Genomic DNA, 22,758 nt, shown 5'->3' on the forward strand with positions numbered 1-22,758 from the left:
TACTGCATATCCATTTCTTTATTTTGTTTTTATCCCTTACTTCCAGAGCTTTCTGGTGTATCCTTTTGTTTCATCTCCATGGTTGCCAGTCAAGTATGCTTCCTAGAAGAAAATTTATTGTCTCATTTTTAACAAGGAATTGTTCTGAAGAACATTTTTATAAGATGCAAAGATGCAAGGATGAATATGGCATAGTTAAGTAAATTCCTAGCCAATTGACATTTATATCAATTCAAGAAAGTCACTAATGGTTTGCCACAGACCTCTCTTGGAATTTCCAAATTATAATTTCCACCATATGACATAGAAGTTATGCTTATGTTAGGTGTAGAGGACATTTGTTATATTAGGGAAGAAGAATGAAAAGAATCTCTCAAGAGACACTAAAACTATGGACTAAAATCAATGAGAAAAAAATTAACATGAATAAATGTAGAAATCTTAATACAGGTACAGAAACTAAAATAGGATCTGGCAATATTTTATGCTATACATATTTGGTCTATATATGTTAAAAACTCAACAATATACTGTTTTAATTATTTTTTATAATTGTTTGTCTTTTAATGAAGCTGAGAGGAGAAATGAGAGCAATTATATATCTAGATTTTGTTTGATGAACTTTCTTATTTATCATTTGTGGTCCACTTATTTCTTCCTGTGGATTTGAGTTGCCATCTGGCGTCACTTCCTTACTCCAATACAGCTTTCCTCCCACCCATCTCTTCTTTGCTGTTATTGTCATTTATATTACAATTCTGTATGTTATAGACCAGTGATACAATTATATACATATTATTTTACACAACTTATTTTTAAACCAGTTAAGAGAAGAAATATGGAGGAGAAAGAAAGGAAGAAATCTGCAATTATAGTGACTTTTGCAATTACCTACACAATTACCTTTACCAGTGCTCTTTGTTTAGTTGTTGTTAGGTTTTTTGGTTCTTTTGTGTGTGTGAGTGTGTATGGATTTGTATTTCTGTCTGATGTCACTTTCTTTTGGCCTGAAGAAACTTCCTTTAGTATGTCTTATAATTCAAGTCTACCAGCAACAAATTCTGTCAGTTTGTTTATCTGGAATATCTTTATTTTGTCATCATTTTTGAAAGACAGTATTTCTGAATATTAGATTCTTGGTTTATAGGGTGTTTTTTTCTTTCAACACTTTATGTCTTTCCATTGTCTTTGGCTTTTATTGTTTCTGATGAGAAGTCAGATGTTGCTCTTATTGGGGTTCCAATGTATGAGGCATTTGATTTTTCTCTGGCTGCTTTCAGATATTCTCTCTGTCTTTGTCTTTCACCTTCTTTTCTTTTATGTGTCTGGATATGGATATCTTTGTGTTTACCAAACTTAGAATATGTTATTCTTCTTAGATGTGTAGATTAATGTATTTTGCCAAATTTGGGGATTTTTAAGCCATTATTTCTTCAAAAATACTCTCTGCTCTTTATCTCTCTTCTCTTCTTCTGGCACTCCAATTATGCATATGCTGGTGCATTTAATCGTGTTCCTTTATCTTTGGCCTTTCATTGTTCTTTATCCTTTTTTATCTCTGTTCTTCATACTGTATTATCTCTTCTGATCTTTGTCCAAATTTGCTCATTCTTCCTTCTTCCAGTTCAAATCTACTATTGGCCTCTCTAGTGAATGTTTCCTTTTGGTTATTGTATTTTAACACAGAATTGCTGTTTGGTCCTTTTGAATAATTTTTATATCTTTATTGATACTCTCTAATTGATGAGACAAGTTCGTCATAGCTTCCTGTACTCTTTTAAGCATGGTTTCCTTTAATTCTCTGAACATATTTATAACAACTGCTTTGAAGGTCTGACATCTGGGCCCTCTCAAAGGCAGGTTCTGTTGCCATATTTGTAATTTGTTTTACTGTATATGAGTCATATTTTCCTGTTTCAGGTTGTTTTTGTTTTTGTTTTTGGTCAAAAACTGGATGTTTAGATAATACAGTATAGCAACTCTGGGCACTTATTCCCCCTTCTTCTCCGGGACCTGTTTTGTTGTTTGCTTACTTATTTACTTGACTGGACAATTTTAGTGGAGCCTGTTTACTGCAAGTGTGCGGCCTCTGATGTTGTTCAGCAGGAGAAGTCTTGGGTACGCACAGAGCCACCCTGATCTTCTCCTCCCCCAGGTCTGGCCATGGTTTTAGCTGGGCTCTTTAATTTTCTCTTTCCCTGATCACCCTGCTCGGTTTCTGGCTCACCTGCCACAATTGGTATCATACTCAGTTCTTGGCCTCCCCTAATTAACAGATAATTTCTCTACTGTTTTTGACAGCATCCTGAGACATAAATTGTTGCATAGTCTGATCCAATTAAATTTTGGCCCCTTGGCAGGTATAGTATTACAGGTAGGTATTTGAGGTCAGTCTTTGAAACTTGGTCAGACCCAGGAGAGATCGTCTTAGTTTTTTCTTATCCTCTTTCTCTGTATGTTAAATTTTAATCTGACCTACCAGTTTGCTTGTTGCTATCATGCTGCTACCACCCTCCTCTTAATTGCGTTACTCTATGACAGAAAAAATCAGTCCCCTTAGGAAAAGTTATGCAGCTCTCTGTTTTTACAAACTGTCTCTCCTTCTGGGCAGAATCTCTGCATCTAGGGGTTGAGGTAGTGGCTCATGTTTTTTTGTTAGTAGTAGTGGCTGTTAACCCCTGGGCTTCTTGACTTGCCTTCCCCAGCAGGGTACCTCTGTCCTTCTAGTGATCTGGCATAAGGATTATGGGGCCCAGTATTCTTAGCCTGTCATGCCTGGGGTCAATCTTCTGTGCCATTAGTGGTGACTGAGTAGAAGGAAGCCTCAGACCTCTCTACCAATCTTGCGTATAAAGCAGAGATGGTGGAACAAGGCATACTGGAGTCTACTCTTCCTGGGGAGAAACTGTAGCTGTAGACTAGGAGATGGAGTCTGTAGCCCTAGACTAGGAGATGAAGTCCTATACTTTTGACCACACACAGTGAAAATAGAACCACCATCTCACTAAAGAGGGAGAAAGAAAAAGTTCAGTGGCTCAAATGCCACAGACTCACTGTTCTTCCCAACAATGAGTAGAATTTCTTGAATAAATGTTTTTCCATTTTCTGCATTACCTTAGGACAATTGCTTCTCTCTGTCCATTAGGATAAGATAACTACCTCACATGGTTCTGTAGGTGTTTCTGGAATGCAAAGCTCTATTTAAAAAAAATTAGATGTTATTGGGAATAGGTACTTGTTGTCAAAAGAAGCTATGCTACTCTACATTCAGTCTGTATTCATATGCCAGAGGCTACTGTTACCAAAAATACAAACTGCCATGTGTCTGTAGAGATGTCTGTCAAATATATAAACTGAATTCTGCATTAAGTTACACAGCATTTGCATGAATATTCTCCAGATGTTTGATGTCACAGAAAGAACTTATTCTGTTGTTTGGGATTCATCAAAACCACATCCTCTGTGTATGCATATGACAAGGCATCCCAGGACATGCATGCTAAAAAGGGAATGGACACATATGGTGCTATTTAAGGAAAATAAACTTTGCCACATTGCAATATAAGATGAAGTTAAGGAGTGTGATGTGACTTTAGAATACATATGTCAAAAAAGAGTTAAAGTAAAATGTTTTGTTCCTTTCAAAGAGCTACAAAAATTAAAAACAAATTAGTCTTTGGCTAAATTGCAATTAATATGTGATTATGTAAGAATAAGAGAAATAATCACATTCAGCCAATGCCAGTGGTTTATGGCCAGCATCCATTCTGAGTGTTCAGAGACAGTTGTTAAATGTTTTTAATGGCATACTTTACTATCAAGATGTAGATTTTGACATATATCTAAAAGGTGTACCTTTTGATTATATTGTATAGATCTCTCTCCTTACTTATTTTTGTCCACTTGATTTGTCATATTATTAAAAGTGGTCTGTTAAATTTTCCTCTTATTAGGGTCTTTGTATCTACGTCTTCTTGCGTCTCCATTATTTTCTTCATAAAGGTTGTTGCTATTGTATTTGATGCATAAATATTAATGTGCTATGTCTTCATTGTGGTTGTGGTTTTTAGAACTTCATTGTTGCGCTTCATGCTTTGAGATTTCAATTCTATTTTAAAGCATACCTCACCAGGATCACTACCCTTGCTCTCTTTTTCAGCCCATTTGTCTGGTACATATTAGCCCATACTTTAATTTTAGCCTTTCTGAATCATTTTAAGTGTGCCTCTTTCGTACACCATGTAGTTAGGGGTTTTGTTTTGTTTTTTTTTTTTGCAAGCAAAATTGGAATTTTTTTCTTTAAATAGATGTTATACCCATTCACATTATTTTATTTTTTAAAAATAATACATTAAAAATGCTTTTTTAGTATACAGAGCTATGAGTTTTAATATATGTATAGATTCCTGTTACATACACGACAATCAGAATACAGAACAGTTCTAATACCCCCGAAAACTTCCTTACATTCCTTCTTTGTGGTCAGTCCCTCCTTCCCACCTAACTCCTGGCAAACCCTGATCTCTTCTTGGTTGCTATAGTTTTGCCTTTTCTACAATGTCATATAAAGGGATTCAAGCAATATGTAACCCTTTGAGTTTGGCTTCTTTCACTCAACCTAATGCCTTTAAGATTCATCCATGTTGTTGTATGTATCAATAGTGTGTTCCTCTTCATTGCTGAGTAGTATTTCATCTTATGGCTGTCCTGCACTTACTTGTCCTACTGTTTGTTTTAGGATCTAGATTATGAATATATCTCATATAAACATTTTTGTACAGGTTTTTGTGTGAACATAAATTTTCATTTCTCTAGAATAAATACCTAGGAGTGGGATTGCAGAGTTATATGGTAAGTGTATATTAACTTTATAAGAAACTGCCAAAGTGTTTTAAAAAGCAGCTGCACCATATTGCAATTCCCATCAGCAAAGATGAAATTTCCAATTGGTTTGCTTCCTTCCTGGCACTTGACATTGTCAAGTTTTTTCATGTGCTCATTTGTTTTCCCATCTTTACTTGTGTCGCACCATGGCTTTCTTTGTATTTCCCTAATGGCTAATGCTGTTAAGTGTCTTTTTTGTGCTTATTTGCTATTTGTATATCCACTTTGGTGAAGTATCTATTCAAATCTTTTGCCCGTTTTTTTAAATGAATTTTTTATTGTGAACTTTGTCATGTATACATAACGGTGATAACTTTCAAAGCACAATTCAACAAGTAGTTAGAGAGCAAAATTTCAAAGAATATCATGGGTTATGGTTCCACAAATTCAGCTATTTCCATTATTGTAAAATATAACACATTCAGAAAGGTGTTAACTTTCAATGTACAGCTCAACAAGCAGTTATAGAGGTAATTTCAAAAATTATTATGGGTTACAGTTCCACAGTTTCATTTCTTTCCTTATTATGCAATATAGGGTATATACAGAAAGATGAAGGCTTTCAAAGCACAATTCAATGAATAGCCCATTTTTTTTATTGGGTTGGTTTTCTTACTGTTGTGAGTGTATTTCATATACTCTGGATACAAGTCCTTTATTGGATATGGAATTTGCAAACATTTTTTCCTTATCTATAGCTTGACTTTTATTTAAAACAGTGTCTTTTTCAAAGCAAAAATTTTAAATTTTAATGAAATAAAAATTTGTTTCTTCTTTTATAGATTGTACTTTTTGTGTCATAGCTAAGAACTCTCTGGCTAACCCCAAGTTACAAAGATTTTCTCCTATGCTTTCTTCTAAAATCTTTATAGTTTTATGTTTTACATTTAGACCTATGATTCACTTTGAGTTAATTTTTTTTTTTTTTTTTTTTTTTTTTTTTAGCATCTGTCTGTTTTTTAATTGACGTAAAATTCACATAACATAAAATTAACCGTATTAAAGTGTACAATTCAGAGGCATTTAGTACATTTACAATGCTATACAACCATCACCTCTATTTTATTCCAAAACATTTGCATCACCCCAAAAAGGAAACCCAGGATCCATTTAGAGGTCACTTCCCATCCTCCCTGCCCCTAGCCCCTTGCATCCACTAATCAGCTTTGTCTCTATATATTTTCCTATTCTGAATATTTCAAATAAATGGAATCATACATTATATGACCTTTGTGTCTGGCTTCTTTAATGTTTTCAGGGTCATCCACCTTGTAACATGTATCAGAACTACATTCCTTTTTATGGTAGAGTAGTATTCCATTATATGGATATATCATATTTTGTTTATCCATTTATCCATTCATCCATTAATGGACATTTGGGTTGTTTCCCTTTTTCCTGCTGTGAATACTGCTGCTATGAACACTTGTGTTTTGCTGTTTGAACACCTAGTTTTGATTCTTTTTGGCATATTCCTGGGAGTGGAATTGCTGGATCATAGGTAATTCTATGTTTAACTTATTGAGGAACTGCCAAATGTTTTCCACAATGGCTGCACCATTTTACATTCCCACCAGTAATGTATGAGTGTTCCAATTTCTCCACAGCCTCATCAACACTTTTTATTTTCTACTTTTTGTGTTTTGTTTTAGCCATGTTTGAAGGTATGAAAGACTATCTCATTGTGGTTTTGATTTGCATCTCCCTAATGGCTAATTATGTTGAGCATCTTTTCATGTGCTTGTTAGCCATTTGTATCTTAGAGAAATGTCTTTTTAAATCTTCACCTATGTTTTAGTTGAGTTATTTGTCTTTTTATTGTTGATATATGAGTTCCTTATACATTCTGGATACTAAACCCTTTTCAGATATATGACTTGCAATTATTTTCTCCCATTCTGTGGGGTCTTTTCACTTTCTTGATAATGTCCTTTGATGTACAAAAGTTTTTAATTTTGATGGAGTCCAACTTAAATTTTTTTCTTTCTTTCTTTCTTTCTTTTTTTTTTTTTTTTTTTTGGCTTGTACTTTTGGTGTCATATATAAGAATCTATTGCCATATACAAGGTCATGAAGATTTAATTCCGTGTTTTTTTCGAAGAGTTTTATAGCTGATGCTCCTACATTTAGGTCTTTGATCAACTTTGAGAGTTAATTTTTGTATATGGTGTGAGACAATGGGATCCAACTTCATTTTTTTGCATGTGGATTTCCAGTTGTCCCAGCACCATTTGTTGTAGAAACTGTTCTTTCCCCCAGTGGATGGTCTTAACACATTTGTTGAAAATCATTTCACCATAGATGTGTATGTTAATTTGGACTTCCCGTTATATTCCATTGATCTATGTGAATTACTGGAGTTTTACAGGAAGTTTTGAAATTGGGACATGTGCATCCTCCAATTTTGTTCTTCATTTTAAGATTGCTTTGGATTCTTGGTCCCTTGAAATTCCCTATGAATTTTAGAGAATTTGTTCAATTCTGCAAAAAAAATATATATATTTGGAATTTTCATAGAGATTGCATTGAATCTGTAGATAGTTTTGGGAAGTATTGCCATTTTAATAATATTAAGTCTCCCAAAACATGACCACAGGGTTTCTTCCCATTTATTTGGGTCATCTTTAATTTCTTTCAGCAATATTTTGTAGTTTTAAGTGTACAGTATTGCACATGCTTGGTTAAATTTATTCACAATGATTTTATTATTTTAGATACTATTATAAATGGAATTGCTTTCTTAATTTTATTTTTTGGATTGTTCTTTGCTAGTGTAGAGGAATAAAATTAATCTTTGATTTCTGTGTGTTGATTTTGTATTTGCAATTTTTCTAAATTTGCCTATAAGCTCTCAGTTTTCTTGTGGAATTTTTAGGATTTTCTATATATAAGATCATGTCATCTGCAAACCAAAGTAATTTTACATCTTCCTTTCCAATTTGGATGTCTTTTTTTTTTTCTTGGCCTATTGCTCTGGCTAGAACTTCCAAAACAATGTTGAATAGAAGTAGTAAAAGCAAATCTTGTTTTGTTCCAGATCTTAGGAGGATATCTTTCAGTCTTTCACTATTGGGTATGATGTTAGCTATGGATTTTTCATAAATACTCTTTATCATATTGAGGAGGTTTCTTTCTATTTCTAGTTTGTTGAGTGATTTTATCATGAAATGGTGTTGGATTTTGTCAAATGCTTTTTCTGCATCAATTGAGATTTTTTTTTTCCCCTTCATTCTATTAATGTGATGTATTACTATGACTGATTTTCATATGTTCAACTACACTTACATTCTTGAGATACACTTGGCCACTTGTTTGATATAGTTTCATTTACAAGATAAATGGAAAAAGCCATTAGAAGAGGAAGAAGTTTTCATTGAAGAGCCCATGCTTATTTGAAGTAGTCAGGACAGCAGGGGGGTGATAAACATGAGAGCAATGTCCTTCACGAACCAACTGGAGTCATTGTCTGGTGTTCAGAGCTCTGTCAATTTAATGTGACTTTAGGGGCTAGACAGGAAGAGCAAGTGTGCCCACAGCAGCTGAGAACCTTGTCCTTGGCAACTGTAGAACAAATGTAATTTATAGCTCATTGTTGGGGGCTTCCCTTAGCAACTTTGCCTAAAACAAATGAGTTAATTCCAAACTATTGAAGTGATAAAATTCAATCACTATTTACTTAACTCCCTGATAACTGCCCTTCCACTCACTAAGTAAAAAGCGGTTGTGTGATCTATATTATTTAAATTGCTGGGTGGTCCGTAAGGCCCTGCATTTTGCTCTGATTTCAGTTGTTAGCCACATTGTGTTGAGAGCATCCCTACTCCCCATGTGTCTTAGTTTGCCAGGGCTGCTATAACAAATACCGTTTGTTGTCTCACAGTTTGGGAGGCTAGAGGTCTAAAATCAAGCTGTCAGCAGGACCGTGCTTTCTCTGAACTCTGTAGCATTCTGGTGGTGGCTTTCCAGCAATCCATAACTACATCTCTGCTTCTGGCAGATGGCTGTCTGTCTCCTTCTGTTTCCTACTGCTTCCTGTGTCCAAATTGCCTTTTCTTGTAAGGACTCCAGTCAGATTGGATTCACCCTGAATTCACACTGAATTCACATGTCTGAATGAACATGTCTTTGTGAGGGGCATGATTCAATTCATAACACCATGAAATGGCTACTCCAGAGTAGTGTGGAGATTCAGACAAGAAAAATCCAGTAGTAACTGAACAGCACTAAGTCTTCTCTACCCTGCACACAGTGCATAGAAGTGTTCCAAGCTTTAGTTGGAAGAGACATAAAGAGGATTTTTCTTTCAACCCTCTGCCCATAGAAGTTCATGACGAAAGATCATTGTCAGGAAACTTGAAGGAAAAATGTCCTTCTCTTCTGTTTGGACCTTTACTTCCCTAACCCTGGGCCAGCTGCTGGGAGTTTTAATGGTTAAAAAGTTCTTGCTTGTGTCTCAGCACCCAGAAGAGGACAAATGTTCGCTGCGATCTCAGCTTTTCCTCCAATTCCAAACTTGTGTCCAATGTGTGACTGGTTACTGGAGACCCCGAAAACACTGTTTCATGTAGTTCTTGGGTAATTGCCAGCTGCTCTAGGGGAGAGACAAAATTCTGCTTCTCACCGCTCCGCCATCTTGCCCCCTTCCTGAGTTAATTTTTATATGAAGTATGAGAGATAGGTCAAGGCTTATTTTTTTGCATACAGATATCCAATTGTTCCAACATTATAATTTGAATAGACAGTCTTTTCTCCATTTAATTGTCTTCCAATCTTTGCCAAAAGTCAATTGATCATATTTGTGTGGATCTATTTCTGGACTCTATTCTGTTCCATTGATCTATGTATCACTCTTTTTAGCCATACTGCACTTTTTGATCATGATAGCTTTATAAGTGTTAAAATAGGGTAATATGAATTCTACAACTTTTTTCTTCTTTTCCAGATTTGACTATTTCAATTCCTTTGCCTTTGTATATAAATTTTACAGTCATCTTATCTATCTAATCTACAAAAGTTCTTGCTTGTATTTTTATTGAATTGCATTAAATCCTTATATCACATACATAATAAAATATGTACAGCATATTTTAAAATTCTAGGACATAATAATGTAATGAACAGACATAAACAAACTGCTCAACCCCAAAACTGTAACATTATGACTTACATCTACCTATGTGTTTCTTGTCTTATATCCATACCCACAACTAGAGGAAGCTGCCATCCTGAATTTTATTCTATATGTATATTGCTTTATTTGTTTTCTTGTACTTTTATTACTTAATAAATGTATATTTACATAGCTTTTTTTTGCATGTTTTCATATTTTAAAAAATTATATAGCATAAGTAGTTGTCTTCTGGGATTTTTTCTCAGTACTTTGTTTGACAGTAGGATTTCTGTTGTGTGACTTTAATCAATTTATCTGTTTTTCTGTTGGTGGACATCTGGGATATTTCCAGTTTCTGGATATAGGAACTTTGTAAGAAATGTTATATTGGCCTATTGTTCTAACCCTTTACCAATAACATAACTGGAATTACTTCAACTTTACAGTTTCTTAATATGTAGTAGGACATACTACCCCCACCTCCCTCCCCAACCTGTTCTTCAAAGTCTCTCTTTTTTCTCTTAAACCCTTTTTAGTACAAATGAGTTTTAGCTTGTCAGGTTTCATGAAAAACTCTGTTTTAACTGAAATTGAAGTTTTTAGGTCTACTTTTAGGTCTTTCAATAAACAATATTGCTTGTCATACACTTTCTCTGTTTTGTTTACCTGAAAATATCTTCATTTTGTCCACATGATATTATTTTTCTTGCAGTATTTTATAGGTATTATTCTATTGTCTGTGGCTTCCATTGTTTCTTATAAGAAATGTGTTATCAATCTAATTCTAATTCCTTTGTAAACTGTAGATTACCTGATTTTTTTCTCTCAGAAGGCTTTTCATGTGTCTCTTTCTATTTGTTATTCTGCAATATCATTATTATTGATTTCTTTTATTTGTTGACCTTGAGATTCAGTTTGATTCTGGAATTGGAGGATCATACATTTTACTAGATAAGCTGTTATTTCTTTGAAAATTGCCTCACACTCTTTCGCTCAATTATCTGCTTCTGGAACTTTGATTAGATACATGTTATAGCTATTCAATAAATGTACTTAATCTACCCTGTTTTTCATTTTGTTATCCCCCTGTACTGCATTGTAGATAATTTATTCAGTTTTATCTTCCAGTTCAGTAATTCTGTCTTTATCTATTAGATAATCTGCTGCTTAACCAAATTTCCTTTTAATTTCAAATTTACAATTCTAATTTATGGAGGTTCTATTTAGGTCTTTAATAATATCCATGATCTGTTTTATTATTATTAGAGCAATTTTAGGTTTACAGAAAAATCATGCAAAAAGTACAGTTTCCATATAACCCCACATCACACACCCAGCTTTCCCTATTGTTGACATTTTGCACTAGTGTAATACCTTCATTTTAATTGATGTAACAATATTATTATAATCATACTATTAACCAAAGCCTATAGTTTACATTAGGGTTTATCTTCGTGTTGTAAAATTCCACGGGTGTTTTTTTTTTCTTGGTAAATTATGTACAACCTAAAATTTCTCACTTCATCCACTTTCAAAAGTACAATTCAGTGGTGTTAATTACATTCACAAAGTTGTGCTTCTGTCACCAGCATTCATTACCAACAATTTTCCATCACCCTACCAAAAACTCTATACCAATTAAACATTAATTCTGCATTCCCCACTCCCATCATCTACTGGTAACCTGTACGCTGGTTTCTGACTTATGAATTTTCATATCCTGCTTATTTCATATAAGTAAGATCATACAATATTTGTCCTTTAGTGTCCAGTTTATTTCACTCAACATGATGTTTTCAAGGTTCATCCATGTTGTAGCATGCATCAGAACTTCATTCCTTTTTATGGGCGAATGATATTCGATTGTATGTATATATCACATTTCGTTTATCTGTTCATTGGTTGATGGGCAGTTGGTTTGCTTCCATCTTTTGTCAATTGTGAATAATGCTGATATGAACATCGGTGTGCAAATATCTGAGTCCTCACTTTCAATTCTTTTAAGTATTTGTGTGAATTCTTTTGGGTATATATCTAGAAGTGGGATTGCTGGGTCATACGGTAATTCTATACTTAAATGTTTTTCCACAATAGCTGCCCCTTTTTACATTCCCACCCAACAATGAGCAAGTGTTCTTATTTCTCCATGTCCTCTCCAACACTTGTATTTTCCTTTTTTCTAAATAGTAGCCATTCTAGTGGATGTGAAATGGTATCTCAATGTGGTTTTTTAAAAATCTTAATTCTTTTGTTTTTCTATTTCCAAAGATGTTTGTCATAGAAAACTCAAGAACACAGAAAAAAGAAAGCAAAAATCCTAAAAAAATTCCAACACTCAGAGAAAATTGCTACTGAAATTTTAGCAAAAACCTCCCAGACATCTTTTTCCATAAGTAAATCTCTGAATGAATTTACACATGGTCACATTTTCAGATGCATAGGTGTATATCATTTTACATGAATGGGAACCACATTGTGGTTTTGATTTGTATTTCCCTGTTGGCTAATTATATTGAGCATCTTTTCACATGTTTATTGGTCATTTGCATATCTTCATATCTATTCAAGTCTTTTGCCCATTTTTCAATTGAGTTGTTTCTTTTTGTTGCTGAGTTATATATTCTGGATATTAAATGCTTTTCAGATATATGATTTCCAAATATTTTCTTCCCTTCTGTAGGTTTTCTTTTTACTTTCTTGATAAAGTCCTTTGATCCACAAAAGTATTTAATTTTGATGTGGTCCCATTTCTCTATTTTTTCTTTTGTGGCTCATCCTTTAGAGTGAAGTCTAAGAAACCATTACCTAAACAAGGTCCCGAAGATACTTATTTATGTTTTCTTCTAGTATTTTTATAGTTTTGATTCTTATATTTAGGTTTTTGATCCATTTGGAGTTAATTTTTGTATATGGTGTGAGGTAGTAGTCCATTTGTTGTTGTTTGTTTTTGCATATAGCTATCCAGTTTTTCCAGCATAATTTGTTGAAGAGACTATTTTTCCCCCATTGAGTGAACTTGGCACCCTTGTCAAAAATCAGTTAGCCATAGGTGTGAGGGTTTATTTCTGACTCCCTGATCTTTTTTTGATGGTCTCTTATTTCTAGCCCACATTAAAAATAAATTGTTCTTTTATTTCTTTAGACAGGTAAACATATGTTTTAGTTTGCTAGGCTGCTCAAAGTAAATACCATGAAATATGTTAGCTTTTAAAATGGGAATTTATTGGCTTACAAGCTTACAGTTTTGAGGCCTTGAAAGTGTCCAAATCAAGGCATCATTGAGAAATGCTTTCTTCCCAAAGACCAGATGCCAGCCATCCTTGGCTGTCTGCTACACAGCAAGGCACATGGTGGCGGCTGCTTGTCTCTCCCTTCTCTCCCGGATTTTGTTGATTTCAGCTTCTTGCTTCTGTGGCTTTCTCTCTCATTGTTTGAATTTCATTCTCTTACAAAGGACTCCAGTAAGAGGATTAAGACCCACCTTGGGGCCATACCTTAACTGAAGTAACATCATCAAAATGTCCTACTTAAAATAGGTTTACACTGACAGGAATGGATTAGCCTTAAGAACTTGATTTTCTGGGGTAAATACAGTTCCAAACCACCACAACATATTTTTTTGAAACTTTGTATTAGTTATTTCTACTATCTAAATACTGTCACTATCTAATTTTGTTATTTCTTTATTTCTGATAATTCATGTTTCCTCTTTTTTTTTTTTTTTTTTAATTTTTTCTTTTGATTGGAATCTCATACTCCTAGGGAATTTTTCTGAAAGAATTCTTGGAGATCTAGTTTGAGATTATGTTTTCCAGAGAAGATTTTGATTTGCTTCTTCCAGGTGTCTCCAACCATTTTTCTACCTTATTCTTTCAGTAATTTTGTATCCCTTTATGGGTCCTGGATGTATGCTGATATCTCTCTTAAAGTTAGTGTAAAGTAATGCTTTGTCTCCTAGATCTGAGGAGTCATTAAAATCCAAAGCTCTACAAACAAAGGTTTTTTTTATTGACTTAGCTAAATCAAAAGTTAGTGCATATCTCTATCCTCTCCCAAAAAATACAAGAACTTTAAAATGCCTTAATTCTCATCTCCTCCCAATATTATATAACTTTTTTCCCCAGCATTTTATTTTCATGTTGTTTTATAACGTCTACAAGTTAGTCATTCATATTCTTTTACACTATGGTCAGTGCTTGGTTTGATCTACAGATATTTAATGAGGTTTAGAATTCTATGTTGAAAGTTATTATTTCTCAAAATGATGAAGAGGTTGTTCCTTTGTCATTTTGCTTTTGTCTACACCAGTGAGGTCACTGGACTTTTCTTTCTTCTGCTGTTTTGGTATTTCATTAGCAGGTATTAAATTTGCATTATTTTTAATTACACAAGCAATTCCCTTTTTAGTCTATATGTAAGTCTGGCCCTGCTCTCAAGCATATCATTAGACTCTTTTTTGATTTTTTACTCTCTTCACTCCACAGTCAAATTAGAGATCTGTTACTCTTTTCCTTTGATGCAGCCAGTTACTCAAGGGCAGACATTCTAGTTTGTTGAATTCCCAGGTACTTTGAATCACCTTACCTTCCATTTGTTATTTGGCTGTTGGAATTTTACTTACAGTGGCTTCTAAAAAATGCCAATAGGGTAAAAGAGAAGATACACTTCATAATACTTAAAAAAAATTTGCAGCTGTTACATTGAACTAATTTTTCAAGTGAAAGATTAGGTTTACATTTTGATTTTAAATTAAATATTGGGTTTAAAGTAATTAATTAATGCATTTATGTACTCATTTGTTACTTCTCAAGTCTCATAAGAATTTATCAGTATCTTTCTTATTGCACCTGTAATTCCCTATATTGCAATACAGTTTTTTATGTACATAAGCTATTTCACCTAATTTAGAGAGAAATCTGTCTCTAAACTCCCATGGTACTTGACACCATGTCTGCCACTCAATTAATTTTGAACAAGTGAGTGGAATGTATTTTTACCTTTACTAACATCATCCCAACTTTCCAATAAATTGTTTTAGCATTTCTTTGAGACTGTATTTGTACATTTTTAAATGAGTGCTAAGAACAGAAGTAAAACTCATGACAATTAGTCCAGAGAATGGGAGCAATAGATATTTCTAGACCCAAATAATTGTGTTAATAATAGTCTCTTAGTAGTTAATCGGAGTCTTTCCTTTTCACTTCCAATGTGAATATATTTGAATGCTTCCAAGTCACATTGTGTAAGGAGGTAGGCAATGAATGGAATAATAGAACAACAGTATTAGGTTGTGAAAACACTGAAAGCATTCAATTAGTGGCCGGTCAGAAGAAACGTATGTCACAGAATCTATTTCCATTTTTGTGGAATTTTATTTGATGAGGACCCTATTTGTGTGAGAATTTGGGTTGAAGGTTTCCAGTGAAAACCCTATATCACGTCAACTAAGTGTCAAATAATAGAGTATATCCTAAGAATTAGTTCTCAATTCAAATATTTACCAAAATAAGATACTAGTGATTCTAGAGCTAATGCCATTCATTATAATGGATTCTGAGGGCTTTATATGCATATTTATATATTTACTTTTATAACACTACAGTTTAATATTTATAATGCTGCACTGATTTTAGTCATTCAAAAACACTTATTGAGTACCTAGGCCCTGTTGTAGGCTCTGGGAATACAGCAATGATGCAAACATGCCAGGTCATATTCTAGCCAAATGATGTTGGATGTTATAAGAAATTTTCTTTGGAATTTATCTAAAACTAAATATTTCTGCTATGGAAAATTCTCCATATATTTTCATTGCACTATTATTATTATAAATGTGATTGAATACTTATTTTGTTTTTAAAAAAGAAATACAATCATGTAATATATGTAAGAAATCAAAGTTAATAAAGTAAATTGATATCTGATTTTGGCAACAGTAATAATTCATATTAAAAATACATTTGAAGTCTATTTGTCTTTGCTTTATAGAAAGATAACATTTTAATTCATATACTATAACCTTCAGTATTTCATCACAGTCTTGCTCAATATTTATGAATGTTAGACCATTGGGATATGGTGATGTGATCCAAGATTGCCTAACTACTGCTCTCAATCTGTGTGCACACTGAGCATTGCCAATAGGCTTACTTTTGTTTTTCAATGTGTAATTCTTTTCTGTAAGATGATCTCAATATGATACAGATTTTGCCCATTTTCTCAATCAATGTACATTTAAAGCTTAATTATATACAAAGATAGTCTTGAAATATTTTGACATAAAAGGGTCCTTGTACTTGAAAACAATTAAATCATAAAGCCACTAGGAGGCCCACACCCCATAGTATGTGTAAATCATGTAATATCACAAGTCCATACACATTCTGGGTACTTAAAAAGGAGATAATAGTCAGGACAAAAAAGCAGGCCACAATAGCAGAAGTTTCTTGAAAATATGTTAAACAATGTGTAACTTATCAGAGAATTTGCCAATGTCAGAAATCAAAACTGGAGGAATGTTATAGTCTGGCGAGTGTCCCCACTATGAAAACCCCTTCTTTCATGACTTCCCTTTTGTTCACACGCTTCCCTGTTCCTCTAGCTGCGGAGTCTTAGAGTCCCAGGGTTGGACAGTCACTTCTACACAAAAAACTCTGTGTGGTATTAATTCATTAGTTGATTCTTATAGTTGAAAAGGCTTACTTGTAATAATTTTAAAAAAAGTTTTAGCCAGTTTATTTTTTTTAGCAATAGCAATATAGTTTGATTTTACAAAAGGAAGACCCTTGAAAAGTAATTGAGGCCTATTTATGTAATTCACATTTACATGTTTTCAGCCAAGAGCATTCTTAAATATTTCATGAATTCCTTCTCTTTTGTTTTGTTTTGTTTACCATCCAGGGACAGTTCAGCATCAATTTGGCAGGAACTGGGATGAAGATATCGAGCACAGCAAAATGGCTTGCTCAGGGGAGTTATGCCTCTGTCATTATACACAGATCACAAGTAAGTCCTGCTGGACCAAAAAGTCTGTTTGAAATACTTGTGTGCTAAGAACTCACAGTAAACATTCCCTACCTTAAAATTTGATGTTATGTGAAGTTCATGGCTTAAGTGTTGAGGCAGAGCATTAATTTATTATGAAACTATGAAATTGATTTCCTTTTGATTAATGTGCATAGGTAGATTTTATACACATGCAAATTCATACAGAGGTTACCAATATCTGAATATGAAGTACCAAATTCCAGGGACTATAGAAACTATCTAGGTCAAGTTAGGGGCTACTGATTGGAAATGCAGGCACTTCAGAAAGAGGTAATGTTTTCAGCTACAGTTTAATTATTAAAGTTTATAGATAAATCTATAAACACTCCTCATTCAAAGTCAGGAGTAAACTTTTGGTTTTTTGACCTTACTTCTTCAGTTTAGTGATGGTGGTGGTACTGGAGCCATTTTTGTTTAACAAAAATACCCTCTAAAGTTTCTTCAAGAATTAGGATGATTTATTTATGGTTGTTCTCACATTTTCTTCTGTTTGTCTTTATCTAGATAACATTTTTATCTGGCTCTTAGCCATAGCACATGCATTATCCACAGTAGAATCCATTTTTAATTTTCTTCTGGTGCGGTGCACTAAAATGTGCACGTTACGAGATGGCTGCTATTATTTACAGTTATTGTGTCTTAGAGAGAATGGCTCATCTCATAGTAAATCTGGATCTAGGCCGTCACCTATATTGCACTATCAACATTCCCTGCCCTTCTCTTTCTTTTGATAAAATGGACTTCTGTTACTCCTATTTATATGATTTTTATTTTTAAATGCAGTTTAACATTCTGACATTTAGTCATGAAAAACATTCTGTCTCTGAACGCTATGTATTTGTGCTTTAACTAATAATTGATACTGTTAAATTTTATTATTTTTCATACAAGTAAGCTAGTAGGTTTTCAAAAAGAATGGTTACTTATTTTTAAATATTTATTAACATATTTAAGTCTAGTCCTTTTTGGGAGAAGAATGGGAATAAATTAATTTGTTAAAATATATTCGGGGCAGGTATAAATGTAGAACTCAGTAAAATAAATCAACCTTATTTATACAGCTTTTAGATATCTTATGCTTAAATGTAAAGACTGAACTCTGGGTGAGGTCACCAGTAAATGTTTAACCAAATAATTTGCTTTGCTCCTATTGAGCTTCAATTCTAAATATTAGTTGTTTATTTAATTAACTAAGAAATTCTACCTCAGTCAAAACTATAGTACATGAAAATACTTCTTGAAATTTGCTACTAGATATGAAACTGAGACCCATGAAACCAAAATACACTTGTGGAAATACAAATATGTTTTCATTCACCAGTAAATTTAACCAAGATTAAGTTTTTACTTAATCAGTTGTGGGAGTAGGGAATTATATAAAGTTGCATTTTTTACTGCCATTCCCTTCTTATCTCTTTACTAAGATTCTCTAGAGTTAAAAGAGCTTCTGAAAGAAAAGGCAACTTGAAAAGCCCCCGGTCTCAGAACATTCTTCCATCTGAAAATGTTACAGGAACCCACAGTGTTCTCTACCCTTCCTCCATAGATTAAACAAATATACGTTACCTTCTCCAGAAACAATGGGAGTTCAACCTATATTTTTGTCTCATCCTATCAAAATGTCTTCACTGACTTTTGAGTTTGGACTTAAAGATGGAAGGAAGTCTGTAGACAACCTCCACCAGGCCCTTCCCACTTCACCTCACCGCGGCCTCTGCTTAGGGAACAATCTCTCTTTTTAGTCCTTTCCCAATTATAATTACTGCTTTCAGCCTATTTTAAAAATCTTCCCCCATTTACTACCTTCTTCTATGCTTTTCCTCTGAGTGTATTTTTAATGTTTCTATGAGATGTTTGGAGTAAATGGGGTAGAATATGAGTTGTATACAGTTAAGGTCAAGTTTATGTAACATCTTTCTTTTATTTATTCTAAGAGAATCTTATATAAAATAATGTAAATATTGGACAACAAATTGGGAGAGGTTTTAATAAGCTCACTGAAACAAATAGATACATTGATGAAAAATATGACTGAGATGAATTTGTCTAAGTTTTAGTGTAGTATATAATATCAAGTACCTAATGAGAATCTTAACTTATGCATGACCACCATTTTGAAGTAATCCTGAAATGATGCTTTTTGACCTCAAGTACAATTATAGAAAACCTAGGCTAATGATTTAAGCCACATGATTCAAAACATTTGCTTTTTCTATCTTGTGCATGTAGATACCAGCTTGTGTTGGATTCTCCTTTATTTCTGCCTCTTCCCATTTTCAGGATGGAACCAAAGTCTATGGCAGATGTGGAGGGTTCTGTGGAAAGTGTGTTCCACATATGACTACTGGTCTTCCAATTCAAGTGATATGAACACTCAGAAGTGGGATGTATGCCCCAAGGAGGAGACATTCACTAGAACATACAGATAACTGGTGCTCTTTTCTCCCTCACTCCTTCTTCTTAAGATTTCCATGTCCAAAATGTCTCTTTTCAGGGTGCTTATCAGGGATTTAAGTCACTGTTAAATTTTTTTCAAGGTCTTTAACATATATATGACTTCAACCAGGGTCTCTTACAAAGGACATAATGATTTAGGATTAGAGTATACAGGGAATTTTGAATGAATTATACCAAGATAATATTGCTGTTAACAGTTTGTACTGGACCACAATTATATTATACCTATAACCACAAATGTTAATCTTTGCTAGGTGTCCTAGTGCACAACAAAAAGTTTATGCTATTTCCTGTTAAAATGGAGGAAGTACAAATTAGGAAATTAAGCTCATTCAAAACTACTATAAACATTATTGTATCTGTCAGATGAATAGCAAATTAACAGTCACATCAAAAAGCACATAGCCATTATACTTTCTACTGATACAGTTTAGATACCTTGTGTTTTTTTTTTTTCCCTTTATTTTTAGTTGTGGAAAATATGGTACAGATTTTATACTAAAAATCCATGCTTGGGTTAAATACTAAATATAAAATTTTGTGGGTATAATACAGAAGAAGATATGATATATTGGAATTTGAGTTTTAAAAGCCTACCTCTAATTTGATTGTACTTATTTTAAGAGCAATACATTGTTTTTATGATGTTTATTCTATTATGCCTTTATAACTCTTGTATGTGTATAATGTGTATATATCTATTCTTAAAAATTCTATTCACTCAAAATATGTACTGTATTTTATTAATAAAATAGCGAAGTGTGAATTCTTTGAAATTTTGAATATTCTGTTTTGGTAAACATAGCATGATGTTTACATATGAAAAAATTTTTATTAGAAACTTTCAAGTTATTTTATATCTGAGGTTTCTCAAACCAGAACATAAAAGATATAGTATAAAAATTAGCTATTATGGACAAATTCTCAGGTATTAAGAGATTTTTTTTTCCCATGGGGATAATTTAGTTGTATATTATATAATAATGTGATATTAAAAGACGGTCAGACAAATAATATTTTTCTATGTACCATCTCTATAAACCAAAAAATATAACTGAATCTACTAACAGATTTTGCCAGTATATAGTAATGTATAATTTTACCCACAAACTTTTTTCTCCCCTAAATATTTATTAGGGACATATTGTACAATATAAGGTGCTAAAGCAATTTTGTGCCAATGTGGTTAGATAAACATTTGGGGAGCTCTGTATCAGAAAAAAAGTATTCTGCACTATGTGCCTTAAACCAGTTGTAAACATTAATATGAAATGTGTAACATTTTTCAAGAAATGTTTTGATTCATAATTAAAATCTTATCATTATAGACATTTAAATAATAAACATATTTGTGTGCAAATTAGCACTTTGTTTTCATTTTCCTTATGTATATATATATATATATAAAGTCCTTCACCAGTAAGCATCTATAACTTCAAATCATTTCAGAAAATTTAAGAAATTTTGTATTCAAATATTGAATTTAATCCCATTCTCTTAGGACAAAAATATAAAAATTCTGATATCTGTGGACTGTTATCCACTAATTAGAGGACTTAAGCTGCAAAACAAGTAACTTCAAATGCTCAGTGGCTGTGATGGTTCCTGTGTCAACTTGGCCAGGTGATGGTGCCCAGTTGTCTGGTCAAGCAAGCACTGGCCTAACTTACTGCAAGGTCGTTTCGTGGACTTAAATCATCAGTTAAGTTGATTGCATCTATGGCTGATTACATCTCTAATCAACTAGGGTGAGTGTCTTTTGCAATGAGGACATTTAATCCAGTCAGTTGAAGTTTTTAAAAAGAGAGATGATAAATTCAGCAGTCAGAAGAGAGAATTTCCCTTTACTTCAGCCAGCCAGCCTCTCCTGGGGAATTTATCAAAGACCTTCATCAGAGTTGCCAGCTTCCAGCCTGCCCTATGGAATTTGGACTCATGCATCCTCATAGTTGCGTGACATACTTTTATGAAATCTCATACTTAAGGGTACCTCCTGTTGGTTCTGTTTCCCTAGAGAACCCTGACTAATGCAGTGGCTTACAATAACAAATATTTATTTCTCACTTGGATTTCACATTGGTACCTGAGACTCCACTGCTGTGAGGGAGTACTCAGGATGAAAACAGCTCCTTTACAGTGTACACTCTTCTCTTCTCCTGGCAGCAGTCCTATGGGTGGGAGGGCTGCTAGAATCTTGTAGTGCCTCTCAAAACTTCTGTTCATACAGGAGTATCCTTGTCTGCTCACCATTAGCCAAACCAAATCACATAATAATCAAATCCAAGTCAATGGGGCAGGGTGATGTACTCCACCCAAGGGGCAGGATGGTGGGATACATGGAAATGGGTGGGGGCTTAACAAGCTCTTCCAAGAGAGGGAGCACACCCTTGAGAAAAGTAATGTTCTACCCTGCTATCTTTAACCTCCCCAGAATTTACCAAAATATTCTCCAAAGTGCTTAAATCAATGACAGGGTATACAAATTTTATTTTCTCTACGTCCTCAATGACTCTTGACATTTTTAGCTGATCTGATGGTTTTTCATTGTTTAAATGATTATTTACCTGATTACTAGAGTGGATGGGAATTCTTTCATATATTTTTGCTGTCAGGTTTCTTTTCCTCAGAATTGCTTATTCATAATCTTTTGTCAGTTTTTTACTAGGATTTTTTTAAGTAAGGCTTTTAAAAGTTATGATTAGAATGAAAATGAGAACTGTCACAGTTTGGGGCCTATGTTGTAAATTCCCTTTCGTTTTTTCTTCACAGCAATCTGTCATTTTCTTGAAGAATTTAAGGCCATTTACATTTAATGTAATTATTAATATGGTGGGATTTATGTCTACTTTCTTGTTACTTGTATTCTATTTGTCTCATATATTCCTTCTTCCATTATTCATCATTCCTCCTTCTCTGCCTTCTTTTGGATTAATTATTTCTGTATTCAATTTTATGCTTTCTTTTAATATATACCACCTCATTTTATTTTTTTGTTTGCTCTAGGGATTATAGTATATATCACTAACTTATCACAATTTACCTTGGACATTATAAAATCCCATATACATTCTTATTATTTTTGCTTTAATGAGGTATCTTTTAAAGAAAATAAGAAAATATCAAATCATATTTCATATTCATCCACATATTTATTATTTCTTTTTCTCTTCATTTCTTCCTTTAGATCTGAGTTTCTATTGTTTTAATTTTCCTTCAGCTTGAAGAAATTTCTCTAGAATCTCTTAAATTGTAAAACTAAT

General features: G+C 33.4%; 1 protein-coding gene across 3 annotated transcripts in view; it reads left to right on the forward strand.

The window, feature by feature from the left end:
• ADAMTS20 (ADAM metallopeptidase with thrombospondin type 1 motif 20) overlaps positions 1-20,848 on the forward strand; it is a 189,877-nt gene extending 169,029 nt beyond the window's left edge. For all 3 annotated transcript variants that reach the window (XM_037847952.1, XM_037847954.1, XM_037847953.1), the window contains 2 exons: positions 16,895-16,999; positions 19,322-20,848. In XM_037847952.1, the coding sequence (XP_037703880.1) occupies positions 16,895-16,999; positions 19,322-19,411 (195 nt within the window). In that variant the 3' untranslated portion in view covers positions 19,412-20,848. The remainder of the gene's footprint in view (positions 1-16,894; positions 17,000-19,321) is intronic.
• The last annotated feature ends 1,910 nt before the right edge of the window (positions 20,849-22,758 follow it).

Source organism: Choloepus didactylus, chromosome 8, assembly GCF_015220235.1.
Source record: "Choloepus didactylus isolate mChoDid1 chromosome 8, mChoDid1.pri, whole genome shotgun sequence".
NCBI lineage: Eukaryota > Metazoa > Chordata > Mammalia > Pilosa > Megalonychidae > Choloepus > Choloepus didactylus.